This window comes from Pollachius pollachius (assembly GCF_949987615.1).
Source record: "Pollachius pollachius genome assembly, chromosome: 6".
NCBI lineage: Eukaryota > Metazoa > Chordata > Actinopteri > Gadiformes > Gadidae > Pollachius > Pollachius pollachius.
In genome coordinates, this window is record NC_136939.1 from 16,042,457 (window position 1) to 16,058,637 (window position 16,181).

Here is a 16,181-nt window from a genome sequence, read left to right on the forward strand (position 1 = left end):
TGTGCATAGTTCATTGATAAACCTTCGTCGGGTACCTATTTGCTGTGATAACACGGAAGGAAGTGCAATTAATGTACAACTCTGTTATAGTTAAGTGCACATAGATCACTCTTGCACTGACGGCATTGACACTCTCCCAATAAAAATAGCACAACAGGTATTTTTATATTTATATATTAATTTCTATTTTCTTTAAGTGTACCTTTTGTTACAATGGACCCAAACATTCCCCCCTGTCGCTCAGTTCCAGGTTTGAGTCCACATAAATCCTAATTAGAATTTGGGCCTGATATAATTCTCTCTCGTCACTCGTTTCAGCCTCTGTGCCCTTCTCCCCACCGTCTGTTAACTCCTTCCAACTCCTTCCTCCTTCCTCCTTCCTCCTCATACCTCCCCGACCCAGACAATTGTGTTCCCCCTCTTGATGTCTGACACTTCGCAGTGCGGCGAGCTCTGTTTCCCGTCCAGGACAAAGAGGGACTCGGTGGACGGCGTCACCAGGTACTGTCCGAACAATCCACTGGCGACCAGCGGCCTGTTGGGACCTCCCCAGGGCCAGGCCTGGGGGCGCACGGGCTCCTTCAGGCCCCTGAGGACCTCGCTGTGGCCCTCCGACCACAGATGGGAGAAGAGCAGATCCGTGCCGGAGCCCGAGGCGGCCGCCACCGAGTACTGGTTGGACTCCGTGAAGGAGGGCTGGAAGACTACGTCTGAGACGCCGACGGGGCTGTCCAGCTCCTGGCTCACGGCCAGCTCCCCCGTGAAGGACACAGTCTGGACCACCAGCTTGGAACTCCGGGGGTCGGGGGTCACGATGTAGCGGCCGTCCGGGGAGACGTAGGGCTGGCCCGTGATGTTCCTGTTCGGACCTATCACAGTGTCCGTTACGCTGTCCAGGAGGAGCTGGGGCGGGGCTTGGAGGTGACTCCTGCTCTGGCATTGGACGAAGTAGAAGCCACTCAGATGGGTGTAGGCCATGCTCACCGGCATGCAGCTGTAGTTCTTCAGGCTGATGGTCTTGACTCGGTGCAGGGTCTCCAGGTCAATCTTATGCACCGCAGGTTCGTTTTTGAGGAAGAGGAAGGCGAACCTGAGGTGGCAAGAGTTCAAGGAGAAGGTTAATAGCCCCTCCACTTTCAGGGTGGGTGATTAATTCTCATCGGCTTCTCATTAAAATGCTCATTTGCTCTTTACTCTTTCAGTTCAGAGTGACAGTTGCGATAATGATGGTGAGGAAAGGGTTATTTGTGTGTGTGTGTGTGTGTGTGTGTGTATGCGCGTGTGCGTGTGTGTCTTGTACCTGACGTGTGTGATGATGAGGTTGGTGGGGGGGATGAAGAAGTCGCTGACTCGCTGGAAGGTTGTGCGGATGGCCTTGTGAACTTCTCCAACACTGGCCTGGGGGATTACCTGCGGACATGATGAAGAGAGAGCAAACGCATGAAGCTGAAGACACTGAAAGGCCACATGGATTCACAGGCTCCAACAAGTAGCCAAAAGCAACAGTGGAAAGGTCCAGCTAACACACACCAATCAACCAAACCAAAAAATCTATGGACGATTTATTTCCACCCATAATGCAACATGACACAAATATTTGCCAAAGGGTGAAACATAAAGCACATTCACATTGAAACTTTTGTTTGTGTGTTGTCTAACTAATCTATATTCTCTGAGACCCCTGACATTGGTCAATTATTTACCTTTGTGATAGCTACGACAACAATGACTTATCCAGTGCACCATATCTCCCGGCTCAAGAGCACTCTTACAAATACGTATGAGAGTCAGGTGCAAAGCGGGGGCTGGTTGAAAGCTCATGGCCAAACATTGGACAGCCCATGCTGGGGCTCAGCCTGTGACACCTCCAAACACTCTGGAGCAGATAAACATTGATAGCCCTTGACAGCAGCTGATGAAATGTGCCTCAGTCTCTGCTCTGATAAAAACCTGTATTAAGCCATGGGCGCGCCAGGAGAGGACCGCAATGAAAGCACCTCTGGTGTCATGCAGACATGAGATTGTTTCAATACAAGGTGGAGCTGGCCCTTTCAGATAGAACTGCTGAGAGTTGTTGACACTCACTTCAGTGTGGCTCTGTGCACATCATGTCACTGTCCAAGGCCTTCACGTCATTCTATGAGACTCACTGAGGGAGTAGTGTGTGTGTGTGTGTGTCTGTGTGTGTGTGTGTGTGTCTGTAATTAGATAAGATAAGATAACCATTGATAGGTATATATTATTAGTATACAATGTTTAGATTTTTTTTAATGTGTTATTTAACATTAACATTTTACTCCTGTTTTCTTTAAATCTAAATGATGTTCTTATTTCAGTAACAGTGAAAAATGGCATTGATTATTATGTTGTCAATCATATTAGACATATAACCATGTAAAAAACACAACTTTAGGTTTACTGGCGTTACAACAACAACAACTTAAATGTACTAGAATAAAAAAATCTGCCTGAAAGGACTTTAATTTGATATTGTTGTTATTCAATTGTTCCCTCAGTTCCAGCACTAAATCCTTCCTTTCAAGTCCAATGTACACACACAGAAATATGTAATAATAATTGATTTTGATTTCTGTTGAGTCCACAATAGAATCTGCTCAGCAGCTAGTTACTACACGCGTCAGATCGCTGCTCCCCCTCCGCCTCAAAGCCCTGTACTGTCAAGAAAATCAAGCTTTGCTTTGTTTTTGCCGTCACTCATACCACGGTAGCCTTTGGTAAAAAAAAAAGATTTATTTGAATGGCTTAGAGTTATTATTACACACCAAGATAGGCAAAGAAGTCATACAGCCATTGGCTGATGGTCAAACAGACTTGGTTCATCATGTGCAAGACTAGCGTTGTGCTCATTGTTTAATGAAAGTGTGCAGTTAATTAACAATTTTGCCAATCAATTGTAGTATGTTATTCATTCTACTGCATTCTTATAAATAGTACTTGTACTCAAGAATACCATCAAAAAGCCCATGGTTTATCCTTTGTAACTGTGCTCAGAGTGCGTCCCTGCAGTCGAGGATTACCTTCTGTTTGAACACTTCATTGAACAATAACATAAAACCAAAGACTGCAGAACCACACTGTGTGTGATTAGCGTAAGATATTACGACACATTAGAGTCTGACAGATGTAAACATTGCATGGCACCATCGTTAAACCAGCGCTCCAGAACCATTTGGTGGTACAGTAGGAGGGAACGTGCACAGCCTGGCTGCGTCCTAACCACAAGTGGTTCCTCAAGCGGCCCGCGGGAAACAACAGGGCGGAGAGAAAGACGATCATTTAAGTCCTATCAAAACAGGCACACGGTGACCAAAACAAAAAGCCGTCCGGGTGGGGAGTGATTCATCACTGCTGAATCCCCATTAGAGATGGCCGCCGTATATCCCCGTACATTTCAGACCCTAACAGAACACCTCCCAGCGATCAGAATGGGCGACGGGTTCCCACGTGGGGCCGGGCGGAACAATAAACATGTTTGTGTCTCTCACAGGAAGGATCACAATGGGATTCCTCGCCACTCCTCTCCTCGGAGGGGCTTTCCACCGGATAAACACGGACGTACACACACACGCGCACGCATGCACGCATGAACGGACGCACACAAACACATGTAAGCGCGCACACACGCACGCATGCATGAACGGACGCACACAAACACATGTAAACGCGCACGCACACATACACATGCACGTATGCACGCATGCACACATGCACGCACACACGCATACACACATAGACACATACACTCACACACACACACCCACACACACACACACACACACACACACACACACACACCACCAGCCCTCGAGATGTTATCATACCTTTCCCAGAGGCATCGAGGGGACCTTAGCTCTTTCTATTCTCTCCTCCAACCTGCTCACCCCCGCCTGTTCCCTGGAGCTGATTAAACACCGCCACACCTGTGATCATTCCTCATTTGTGAAATACGGCAACGCTTGGTGCCGAGGGGGGGGTGGCCCATAGCCAAACCGCCGCGGCCGTGAATTGTGCTGCTTCGCGGCGGCTCCGTGGACACGCCACAACGTGCAGGGATTAGACGGCCGGCCTATCAGATAGAATGACTGTGAGGGCTTCCATTTATCGGCCGCTGCTACAGGCTGATAACTCTTCATTTGCTTGCTTGATCACTCCCCCCTGGATCCACACACAACTGCACATAAAGACACACACACACACACACACATGCATACATACATACACACACATGTATATATCCCTACCTGTAAAGTAGGATAGGTCTTCTGCATGTCCCCCCATGTGAGCACCCAGATCTGGTCGTGTGACTTGTCATACAGCAACTTCACAGGATATGGGTCTGTTGCAACCGCCTGGAGAAAGAGAGAGAAGGAGACAGAAAGAGAGAGGCGGAGAGAGAAGAGAGAGAAAGAGAGAGTGACAGAGACAGGGAGACACAGCCATTTTATTGCAATCCGTTATCTGTTCAGACAAATCTTGTCTGAACATTGATTTTTTTTTCACATTTGCCATGTCAATAAAAGCCTTTGGTATCGGCCGGAAAAGAAGTGCGTTCGAGGAAAAAAGGAAAAACATCAGCAACACAGTCTTTCCCAACATTATACAGATAAAACAGAAACATCTCTGATGTCCGTTCTGCTGAAGAAAAGACTGGAACAGTGGGGAGCTGCAGGCAATGGGGGCCTCACTATGACTAATTCACAGATCAAATACAGACAAGAGCAGGACAGAAGTGGAAGAGAGGCAGGAAGAGTCAATAGGTGCTTTACCTTTCAGGAATATAGAGAGAGAGACCGGGGGAGGGATCCATATGAAAAGAGACCGAGAGAGGTTGGGAAGCACAGCAAGAAATAGAGACAGAAAGAGAGAGAGAGAAAAAGAAAGCTGAGCAGAAGAGAGAGAGAGAGATGGTTGGATAGGGTGCGGGACAAAGAGAGAGAGAGAAAGAAATGGGGGCTGGGGGGATGAGGTGTTGAACTTGTCAACAAGCAGGGATAACTCCATCCATTCTTATGCTAGGCTGGCTCCTGTGAATGGGGGCCCCACGTGGAGCTGACAGCCTGGCCAGCAGAGCAGGAACACAGGGCCCTGTGTTTGGTTATTGGAGGGTCAGACCTCTGCTGCCACCGCCAGGTTCCAGATCAGCACACGTGTGGCTACTCTACCTTCAACCGCTGCATTCGTGAGTGTGTGTGTGCGTGTGTATAACGATATGTTTGTGATTGTCGTGTGTGTTTGTGTGAGTGTGTTTGTACGTGAGTATGGTTGGGTGTGTTCCTACATCATATCTGATGATGTTCCTTAATGATGCAAACAGTGCATAGATCTTAATTTAAAGGGACAGTGTACGGCATTGTTAAACCCTATTTCCATGTTTGAGATTTAGCGATTTAGCGCAACAATTGTTATCAACATATGATTCAGTATTAGTCTCAATCTAAATCGTCAAATAAATCAATGAAATCATCCCTACTGTGAAAAACAAGAAAAATGTGGACAGTCCTCTATTAGTGCTTACGCAGCATAAACACAAAACACTCATATCAGTTCATAATGCAGGGAAATCTGTCAAAACAATGAAACATTTAATAGGGAAAAGGTTGATTTATGAGAAGTAGCGAAAGCCAGAGAGAGCAAGAGCGAGCGAGCGAGAGAGAGAATAACGGGAGTAGGAGAAGGCAGTCCATGTCTTTCACATCTCTCTTTGTTTGTTTCATGGCCTTTCAAGGTTTTTTTGCGTGGCATTTCTGTTTGATGTGATCAGTACTAAGAGTGACAGGAAGGAAGGAGAAGACAAGATGGAGCCTGGGCAGTCAAAGGTCGGGAACTGAACTTTTGCTACAGAGAGTGTGTGTACATGTCAGGGTGAACAGTAGCCTTTCAACACCACTATTGCTCACTGCTCCCCTGCAGCTGGCCATCCATCTGCACACATTAGTGCTTGAGATAATACGGAAGGAAGGATGAAGAAAGAGGAAATTAATACAAATAAATGTCCGATCTAGCCTCATGCTGCTGTTGGGAACAGTTTGGCACGTGGCACGACTTTGATAATTACTACCAATGGCTACTATAACTAACAACTAGTTATCACTAGTTAATAGTGTTGGATGAGGGGTCAACACAACATGACACATTACAAAACTATAATGTATGAAGAAGAAAAGAAATAGCATACAATTCATTATTACAGGTAATCATTTAATTTGTGCATCTGAGAGAGTAGTATTCATATTTAACTAATCATTAAGGATCAAATTACTGACTGATTGTAGAATTTATTTTCTTTCTCAATGTTAAAGTATAAATGTTCTTCCCCATTGTAGGATAGTTATAATACTTTTGCAAGCAATATGACTGAAAGCATTTTTTATCATTGATTATTGATATCAAATTGTACTTCAATCACACACGCACAGAGGTTCTGGATGCAGACAGGAGTCCGTTATCTTGCTCATGGATACTTCAACACTTTGGGTTGGAGGAACCAGTGACGTCTACGGTTGCCATGACAACGACACCACAATGACAGAGCAGCTCAAGTACCTCCTGCTCTACCTCCACTCCATTACCTTTTCCCCCAGCCCCCCCAACACCCTCTTCTCCTTGACTCAGGCCTTGCCCCCCTATCCCATAACTGTGGGTGACCATGAAGGAGGAGTTCCCTTGAGAGAGGGCTGGGCCTTTAAACAGCCTTTATACCGCCGTGATGAATGGCACTGCAGTTCCGTCCATCCCCCCCTCCCAGGCACCATGCTGGTGTTTCCAGTACTGCTGCTTGTTATTTATCCTTGCCTTGCATGTGGTCTTTCAGCAGCGGCGTTCAGTTATTGACTGGAATAACTTGAGAGAGTAATAATACCAAAACACTAGAATCAGACCACAAGGATACCAGCGGCAAACCTAATATCATGCAAGTCGCTGCTTCAGCCTACCATAGCCTGATGTGTTCATTTACTCCTCTGTGGGCAACATTACTGCTTCGGCTATAATTTACCAGCGATTTAAGTCGCCGTCTTGAAAGCCGTGTGTGCGTGTTAGCGTGGACTTCCCGGGGTATTACTGTGTTACCCCATTTGTCTGGACGCAATCATGAACCCCATGCATGGAGACTTAGCGATAGCAATCATAGCTGCCAGCATGCTTTATACTGATATGAGCAATGTTCCTTAAATTAATAAAGTCGTATTTAAAAAAAAACAACATTTTTATCTTTTGGATATCCTTGTGAAATAGCAATTTAAAGCATATAAATATAGAGCAATAAACACTGCCATTCCAAAAAAGTATATCAGGGTTATGGTTATAATAAAAAAAAATGCTGAATAGCCAGTGACTAATTTCTTATCAAATAAGATTCTCCCTTCCCACTACGGCTCTCCAATACCGTATTTTTTCTTTTTTACGGTATTTGACATCCAGGAACACATCCATCCATTGGATTTAGAAAGTGACTTTGCGTCTTTAGAAGACCAAACCCAGCAACCCACCTGCACCACCTTCTGAGCCTGGGTGTCCACCACCAGCAGTCGGCTCTGCAGGGGCTGGCTGACGTAGATGTACTTCTCCCTCACGGTGACGGCTGACGACCAGGCGCAGCGCTGGGGCGCAACGCCCTCCCCTTTGGGGCACATCTCCTCCTGAGGGGGGGCCGCAGAAAGAGAGAGAGAGAGAGAGAGAGAGAGAGAGAGAGAGAGAGAGAGAGAGAGAGAGAGAGAGAGAGAGAGAGAGAGAGAGAGAGAGAGGGAAAGAAAGAGAGAGAGAGACAGAGAGGGAGAGAGAGAGAGGGAGACAGAGAGAGACAGAGAGAGATAGAGAGAGAGCAAGAGAGAGAGGGAGAGAGAGAGAGTAGTAGTAATAGAAGTTGCGTTAGAAGGACAAGTAGTAGTAGTAGTAGCAGTATCATCGGCAAAACCAGTGACTGTGTGTCAGTCAAAATAATAGGAATAGTAGCATGAGAAGAAGTAGTGGTAGGAGTAGTAATATCAGGAAAAGTAGAGTAGCAGTGAGGTTATCCGTATTAAAGGTAGCAGAAGCAGTAGAGTAGCAGTGAGGTTAGCAGTAGTAAAGGTAGCAGAAGCAGTAGAGTAGCAGTGAGGTTAGCAGTAGTAAAGGTAGCAGTGTAAGTAACAATAGTGCTAATGGTACCTGGTTGTTTTTATATTTACAAAAGCAGGTTAGGTTCATGCCCTGATCTACAACATCTGCTTAATAGCAGCTTAATACCACCATACCAGTCTCCTTAACCTTAAACTTCCACACACAGACAGCAATAGGCATCATATTAAACACACACACACACACACACACACACACACACACACACACACACACACACACACACACACACACACACACACACACACACACACACACACACACACACACACACACCTCACTAGAATAATTCAGTTTACAGTGGTGGTGGCTAGTCACGTAGCTTATGAAATTTGTATCGACCTCTAATACAATTATAGGATCCTGTACAACTTAAATCTCTCAGCCAAACAAGATGTCTGAAACAGCGAAATCCCATTCCACACAGCAAAGTATGTTCTCACATAGATTAAAAACCTTAGGGTCTCCAATATATACTCCATTTAATGGATATTTCTGCCGATAGAGTTCGAAAATAGGTAATTCTATTGCAGTAAGTGAAGTGCTGGAGCCCTCCTGTGACTAGAGTGGAAATGGTATGAACATTTCATCCAACAATACCTGTATAACCGTGAACCTAATGTTCACGGTTATCAGTACCATCGCGGCCAAGTTAAAATGTGCTGCCATTTTCAGAAAGTACTGAAAAAGGTAGATATATTGAGAACCCAATGTACAAATATTGACACTTGACACTGACCTCTATTAAAAGGTCAGGGTGAATATAATTGAATGACACCAAGCCAAACAATCACGACTGCACCATATGGCCATCAGGTGGCGATGAAAAAAGTGTGTTCTGATTGAAGACAATGAATCTATTTCCTCTAAAACCCTCTTTTAGCTACAATACATTGATTGTAAACATCATATTTGTTTGCAAAACCATGCCCAGACACTGGATTATCCGTTTATGATTGTTTTATGCGATCAAACACAACCTTGATGATAAACACAACAAGGGTAAGACCTAATCTTCGGTTGTACAACCTACAAGGAAAGTGTGTTCCTGTGACTAAACACAGTTTGGTCACAGTTTAGTCATGGTTTGGACTGTTGCAGTCAGGGGAGTCTCAGCTTTCATTTGAAACATAGTTTGTGTTAATCAAATTACGTGAAAAAGATTGCTTTCGCTGTGCATGTGCAGTTATGAAATAAATAACTCTCTTTGTTCCATCCGTCTTTCGTATAGCTAACACTGTTATGATAGAATTTCTAGGGGTGTCCCACGTCACTGCTTTCACGTGTGTTTAAATGCCTTAATACCTCTTTGCGAATGGGGTGAGGGGCTTTACCCGGACATTCCGGGGTGAATTGAACATACGATTTGGCACAATATGGCCTTGCGGTAGCTGCAGTCATATTATTGATGAGAGGGTCTCTTCGAAAGCTCGGGAGCTCTGTCACTGGCTTTGTTCATGCTTTCATTGAATGCAAAACAGACTCACGTAGCATGCTGCGCCTGTGTCCGGGACGCTGTTGCTAACTATGGTTGGCGTGGACGAGGAATGAAGAGGTTACCGGTGTCACGGTAACCCCAGGTTCAGTTATTATCATGGTTTTAAGGAGAACTTAATTTAACACAGTAATAATAACCATTGAGAATTTTACCGCAGTTTATCGTAAAAAACGTATTGTACCGTTTCATCTCTACCCGTAGTCATACAAAGTAGATAAGAGGAACTGCTTCATGTGGTTTTCCATACTTAATTTCAAAACAGTATTCCATCAGTATTCCGTGCTGTATTGCACTATATGACAACTTATATATAAACTACACCTTAATTGCTCTTTTGCACTTCTATTTAGATCTCCAGATACATTTTGTTGTCTCTGTACTTGTACTCTGCACAATGACAATAAATGTAATCTGAATCTGAATCGTCATGAGGCCAAACATTAAGGATTGTGCTGATGGGGATACTTATGGACAGACATACGGACCGTCAGTCAGGGAGGTCTCATTACTCACATAGGTAGCCACGATCCTCTCTGTGCATTTCATGTGCCTGCGGATCTCACACTCGCCAGGCTGAAGAACGGTGACTCCCTCATCAGAGAACACGTAGAACATGTTCCCCACACTCAGCCCTGAGGAAAACCACAGCAAAGACAGGAATAAAGACTGTGAGATAGGACTAAGAGAATAGAAAACCAGCTCCAAGCTCCGGGTCAGTGGTCAATGGCTCTGGGGTCAAACTAACAACGAATAATTATAATAACAACAAGAGGATAATTTGTCAAGAAACTCCTCCAAACCGCACCTAATTCCATTGGAGAGCTATTTTTCTATGTAAGAATGTTGGCTATCTGCCTTATTTTCAAGGCTTTATCCTTATCTCAGTATTTATACTATTTATCAGAAAGAAATGAATGTGGATTCAAAAAGATGGTGTCCTAACACAGAATGCTGCTCTTGACTACAGGCTTGTTGTGTATCTTAAGCGACAGCTGGTACCTGTCATGGGTCCTCAACATTTCACCAAGCAGTCTGCTGTTAAGTTAGCACGTCAGCCGCTAACATTTTAGCATGAACATACAGTTTACGCTGTTGTCAGTTCTTCACAAAAGGCCAGGACTGCATAAAACAACAAAAAACAAGCTCTTTTGATAAATAACAACAGCTGTCAGATGTCTTTCCTGGATGTCTAAACAACAGCTGCCGGATTGTTAGCTAGAACCGAGAGTGTGGCGGGAGGGAACCATGTTGCGAGCAGGTCTGTTACAGCTGTCACATGTCCATAATGCAAGGGACACAGTTGAGCAGACTCAGATCCTGTCTCCGCACTACAATAATGAAAAGCATCACATATGGCACTATACAAAAAAATTGTCGTCACACTTCAGAATTTCTTTTAATTAAGACACATGGATCTGTTGCGTGCATGCCCGATATACCGTACCAAATATATGATATTCACGGTGGCTCCCTAGAGCTCAAGTTTTTCACGGCAACATAAGAAAACACAAGTACTTGCAAGCAAAGTGCAAGCAAATTAACAAAACATCTTCATTTATTTTACAGCACATGAAAACCTTAAGCGACATAACACATCACAGAAACATGCTGCCATTACACAGTGACACTGGAAGTGTTCCCGGAGAACACTCAAAAGGTGATGAACAGGCCTGGACAAAAAATGAAACCAAAACACATGCATTTAAGCTCATTTCCAACACCCCTGGATAGCCAACTTCAATGAGACTTCATGAGACAGACACTATGGCAGCAACAACAAGCCTGTTCAGACGTGAATCGAAACTTTGTGGCATATTACCTTCTTCTCTCCAGAGGATGTTGGCCACTGCAGAGTTCGCAGCAGAATGATGGAAATGGGCACAAAGGCGGCGGATATAAGGGCAGGAAGTCAGTGAGAGAGAGAAAGAAAGGAAATAATATTGGTGAAAAAGACCCAAGATCAAATTTCACTGAGAGAGCAGATCCTCTTAAGATAAAGATTCGGCACCTTCTCTCATGACTTGTCAGTACCCATCAAAATTCAACCTCTTACACAAAACACTGGATTAGTGTTAAACAACCACATATTGACACACATAGATTTGAAATATCTGATGAAGGGGCATGAACTCTTTTACAGCTGTAGCAAATATGTTTATTTAAAAAAAAGTAACTGTGGAGACAATATGAATATCTAGATCTGCATTCAAAATTCAATATTTATTGTTGCATCAGTCAATATACTAAATATTAAAGACATTCTATAATCATTTGTATTCAAACACTTCACTACTCCACTAATAGTGAAGTCACAAGGCACTACAAACCAGCTTTAATTAAAACTATGCACATTACCAACTTGTGTATCTTTGTATATGTAATGAGTTTGTGTATCACTGTGATGATTGGATGGTGGTTTTCATAATGCATAGCTGTGTTTCTGGGACTCACAGGTCTTCCTAGCCGAGTCTTCCACGAACAGGGAGGAGATGTCCTCGTCCACCCCCACCTCGTTCTTGGCGATGCAGGTGTAGGCGCCGGTGTCTTCGTAGCGCACACTGCCGATGTACAGCTCACTGCCATTGGCTGAGAGGAACACACGAAAAAAAAGGCGATTCGGCTCAATCACAAATGTTCTGTGTTCATAGAGTTTTGAATTCATGTTCAGGAGATTGAATCTTGAGTCTCTTATAGACTGTTTCCCAGGTGGAAACAGCCGGTGACGTAATCAGCCTTTAAGAAATTATCTCTATTGCTTTTTAATACAAGCATCATCAGGCACTTGAAATGGCAAATATGGGAAGCCAAATACTTTAATAAGCCAAGCAAATAAAAGCAACAACATGATTTTGCTATAACTAGTTTAAATTTAGCTTTTATACTAAGGTCTTGCCTCAAACGCCATACACCAAAATTAATGACAAGCTTGCCTAGTCATTTTTGGTGATATCAAGTCATATGAAACTGCAGCCTGCTAGGCTGGGAACACACTCAAAGACATTTACATCCTAACAGACTGTAAAATGACCATCAAACATTTAACCACTACATCCCAAAAACCACTACTGGGTTTTGCCCCACCCCTAACTTCAAAGACTTCATAAGGCATTTCAAAACATAGGAAAGTAGTATAAATAATAGATTTTCAACTGTTAGTCTATCATTACCGTTTGCTAAATGATAACCAATTCAACCCCAAACAAAATAAGCATGCAACAACAAGAGTCACTGTATGTATTTATGTGCACATGTTTCTGTGCACAACAAACATGTTTGATATTATAAATATCAAACATGTTTGATATATTGACTCCTGGAATCAGAACAGCTGCGAATGGCTGTAGGCTAAATTTGGAGGCTACAGATGTGTATCCCTGTAAACCCCTGCAAAGTACGAGATAACGTGTGCTCACTGTCCAGAGCGACTAGTGCAGACTCTGAAAAATATTAAATATCAGTTGTCAGGGGAAAATCTGGATTTGGCCGTTTAATCTTGGAATGTGTTCCTGACTTTAAGGGAGAAACCCCCTATCCCTTTACCTGCCTTTAAGATTTCCTGTTATTCTGGGGCAGATTTGCCAACTCCCCTGTAAACACTTATCTTTGAATTCAGTTTTATTAAGCAGAGGGCATGTGTATCACATCAAAGCTTAAGGGGGCAGTAAAACCAAAACCGTATATAGTTTATTATGAACTAGGTAATATGTATTATATGATTGGAAACATAGATAACCATGCCATTTTGTCACTTATATTCAAATAACACCGTCATTTAGAGAAAACAGGAGTCATGTCTTTGCCAGGGTCCGCCAACCAGTTAGTGAACGTTCCAACCTTCTGTCATGTCCGAGAGAGCCCAAGCTTCTCGGACCCTGGATGTGTGGCACATTGCATAAACAACATCGCTCATTAAAACACACCTACACAATGACGGTTATACAAAGTCGTCGTGGGTCGTTACCATGGGTTTAACACTCCCCCTCCTTTCTTGAACTCTCAGGCCGAAAACATGTTTCTTTGAATATCGGTGTTCGAATTTGAGCGGAAATAGGTTGTTGACCTACACTTAATTCAGCAGGTGACCAGGTAAGCATATTAGCCAATCCTTTTCCCAGAGGTGTCATTGGTCAACACACAGGTGTGGCTCCTGACACTAATCAGAGTCTGCTTCTTCTATGTACAATGGCCAGGCAGTACACTAACCTAGTGAAGATAACACACACTGACCATGGCCCCCATAGCAGGGCCAACATGTGTAGACCCCGGCATCGTGTCGGGGCCTTGGCGTCCAAGGCTACAGCACCTAATTTTTTATTAATGGTCCCTGATCCATGAACCAACGTTATTTTGTATTTTTTTTGCAAAAAAGTTATCAGAAAAAAAAGCTGGATCTAACCATCTGTCATTCTGATCATGCATTAAAGCCCTCAGAAATCATATGATATCGTTGATCAAAAACGTTTTAGGTCGTCTGGGAGTGTTTCAAAAAGTAGATGTACTTCACACTCCTTGACACGGGCACATTCTGTGTGAGCGAGAGAGTGAGCAAGAGAGAGAGAGAGAGCAAGAGAGAAGCGGTTACAGGGCTTGTTATTGCACTAAACTGCATGAACTGTATCGGAAAAAAAATAATTGTGTGCATGTGCATACGTATTTACGTGTGTGTGCATGTCTGCATGTGTGCATGCGTGTGCTTGTAAGCGAAGAAAATTGTATATTCTGATAAACTAAAGTTAACAAAAATATAATTAATGTTTTTTCTGTAGTCTGGTACAGAAGCATGTCAATAAATGTTAAATGATTGCAGTTGTGAAGTTATCTGCTTCTATTCAATACTAATGCTTATTACTTACAACTATTTACATTTTGTACAAAATATTATATATGAAGATATTTACTTTGGACAAAACATGGCTGCATTAAAAAGAATAAAAGCGGGGCTTGCTTGTTGAAAAACATTCAAAAACATCCCCCCCCCCTCCTAGAACCCCCCCTGGCTAAGCCATGAAAGTATTGCAGGTGGTGAGCACCTTGGACCTGGTTACACACCAATACATTACATTGGGAGTTGTGTTTCATTTGTGGGTCACAGCAAACTGACAGCAACCATCATCTATTATTTTCACTAGTTACGTGTACTGACCGTGCAATGGTAAACAAAAGTAGCAGACTCAAAGTAGTGCCATGAGGGACACCTGTGATTGACCTGCAACAACACTCTTGTCAAATGGGTCTTGAAGAGGCTATACATTCAATAGCATGTGTTTACCTGGAGAGGGTGGCACATAATACAAACCGATCTACAAGTTGTGTTTGGTTCTCTTTAGAACACAAACGACTCTAGATTAACTTTATGTGACATTTTGTGTGAATGTTTGATCTTCAAATGAAAGTACTCTTGGCTAAAGTACAAAAATCTATTTATTTTCTTTTCTTGTAAACCCACCACCATTTTGGTGGTCACATCGGTTTGTATTGACATGTGAATTGTCATTGAGCCTCACCTTTCTCAGTATCCTACCGTAATCACATCCAAAACTTTTTTCTTTCCTTTTATAAGATATCTTTACTTTTATAACCACCGTATAATTTGTTTGCTCCATCTCTCTCTCTCTCTCTCTCTCTCTCTCTCTCTCTCTCTCTCTCTCTCTCTCTCTCTCTCTCTCTCTCTCTCTCTCTCTCTCGCTCTACTCTCTACATTGGTCTAATTGACCCATGTGTATCAGAGTGGCATAGCAAGAGGCTATTCTGAATGCAAAATGAGACTGAAATCCTGTTGTAATCCTTTCAAAACAAATCATAATACATGTTTGTCTCTCTTTCTCCATTTCTCCCTTCTCATTTTCCCCCATGCTTTTCTCGTTTGAATCGACTGATGCGTCCAAAAGAGCCAGCAGTTGCATGCCGCTGATGAAAGTTTAGCACATTAGTGAAATATCTCTTGGCTCCCAATAACAGCGCTTGGTTGCTAAATTCTCTTTTATCATGGTGGGAATGTGTGTAATACGTTGTATGTTAAGAAGAAAACCTAGCCTTGGTGCATGGCTGCGTTAAATAAGACAAGCTATTGAATTACACATAAATCATAATTATGTTCTGATCAATTATTATGGAAAGCCCCTGAGGCAGCCACACATTAAATGAGCCTTCACGGGGCCTGCGTGCAGGCTGAGAGCTGCTTGTGGAGCTTGGACTGGGGGGGGGTGGGGGGTTGTCTGTCATAACAGCTGTTCTAAGCCTGCACCCCAAGGTGCGTAAATCCAAAGACCTTCGGGGAAACAACGAACAGATACATAAATTGAATTAGTAATCAATAGCCTCCGTGTGCTTACGGTGGTTGTAAATGCTTTGTAGGTAGACAATGTAATCCAGCAGCAGCAACCTGTGGTGTGTTCTGCCAATTGAAATGCTTAATGTAGAAAAACAAAATGTTGCTATGGCTGGGAAGGCTGCATAATGGAGCTGGATTTATTGGCGGCTACTGTCGCCATACTCTGTGCTGTTTATATTTGCATGTCTCACATTCACCAATGAACACACACAAATG

General features: G+C 43.4%; 1 protein-coding gene across 1 annotated transcript in view; it reads right to left on the reverse strand.

Moving 5' to 3' along the window:
• Positions 1-384: 384 nt before the first annotated feature.
• Positions 385-16,181, reverse strand: part of fstl4 (follistatin-like 4) — a gene marked incomplete at both ends in the record, with an annotated part of 169,580 nt that continues 153,783 nt past the window's right edge. Inside the window, 7 exons of the mRNA XM_079737567.1 lie at positions 385-1,090; positions 1,301-1,410; positions 4,263-4,370; positions 7,509-7,658; positions 10,148-10,266; positions 11,454-11,480; positions 12,086-12,220. Coding sequence (XP_079593693.1) covers positions 385-1,090; positions 1,301-1,410; positions 4,263-4,370; positions 7,509-7,658; positions 10,148-10,266; positions 11,454-11,480; positions 12,086-12,220 — 1,355 coding nt within the window. The remainder of the gene's footprint in view (positions 1,091-1,300; positions 1,411-4,262; positions 4,371-7,508; positions 7,659-10,147; positions 10,267-11,453; positions 11,481-12,085; positions 12,221-16,181) is intronic.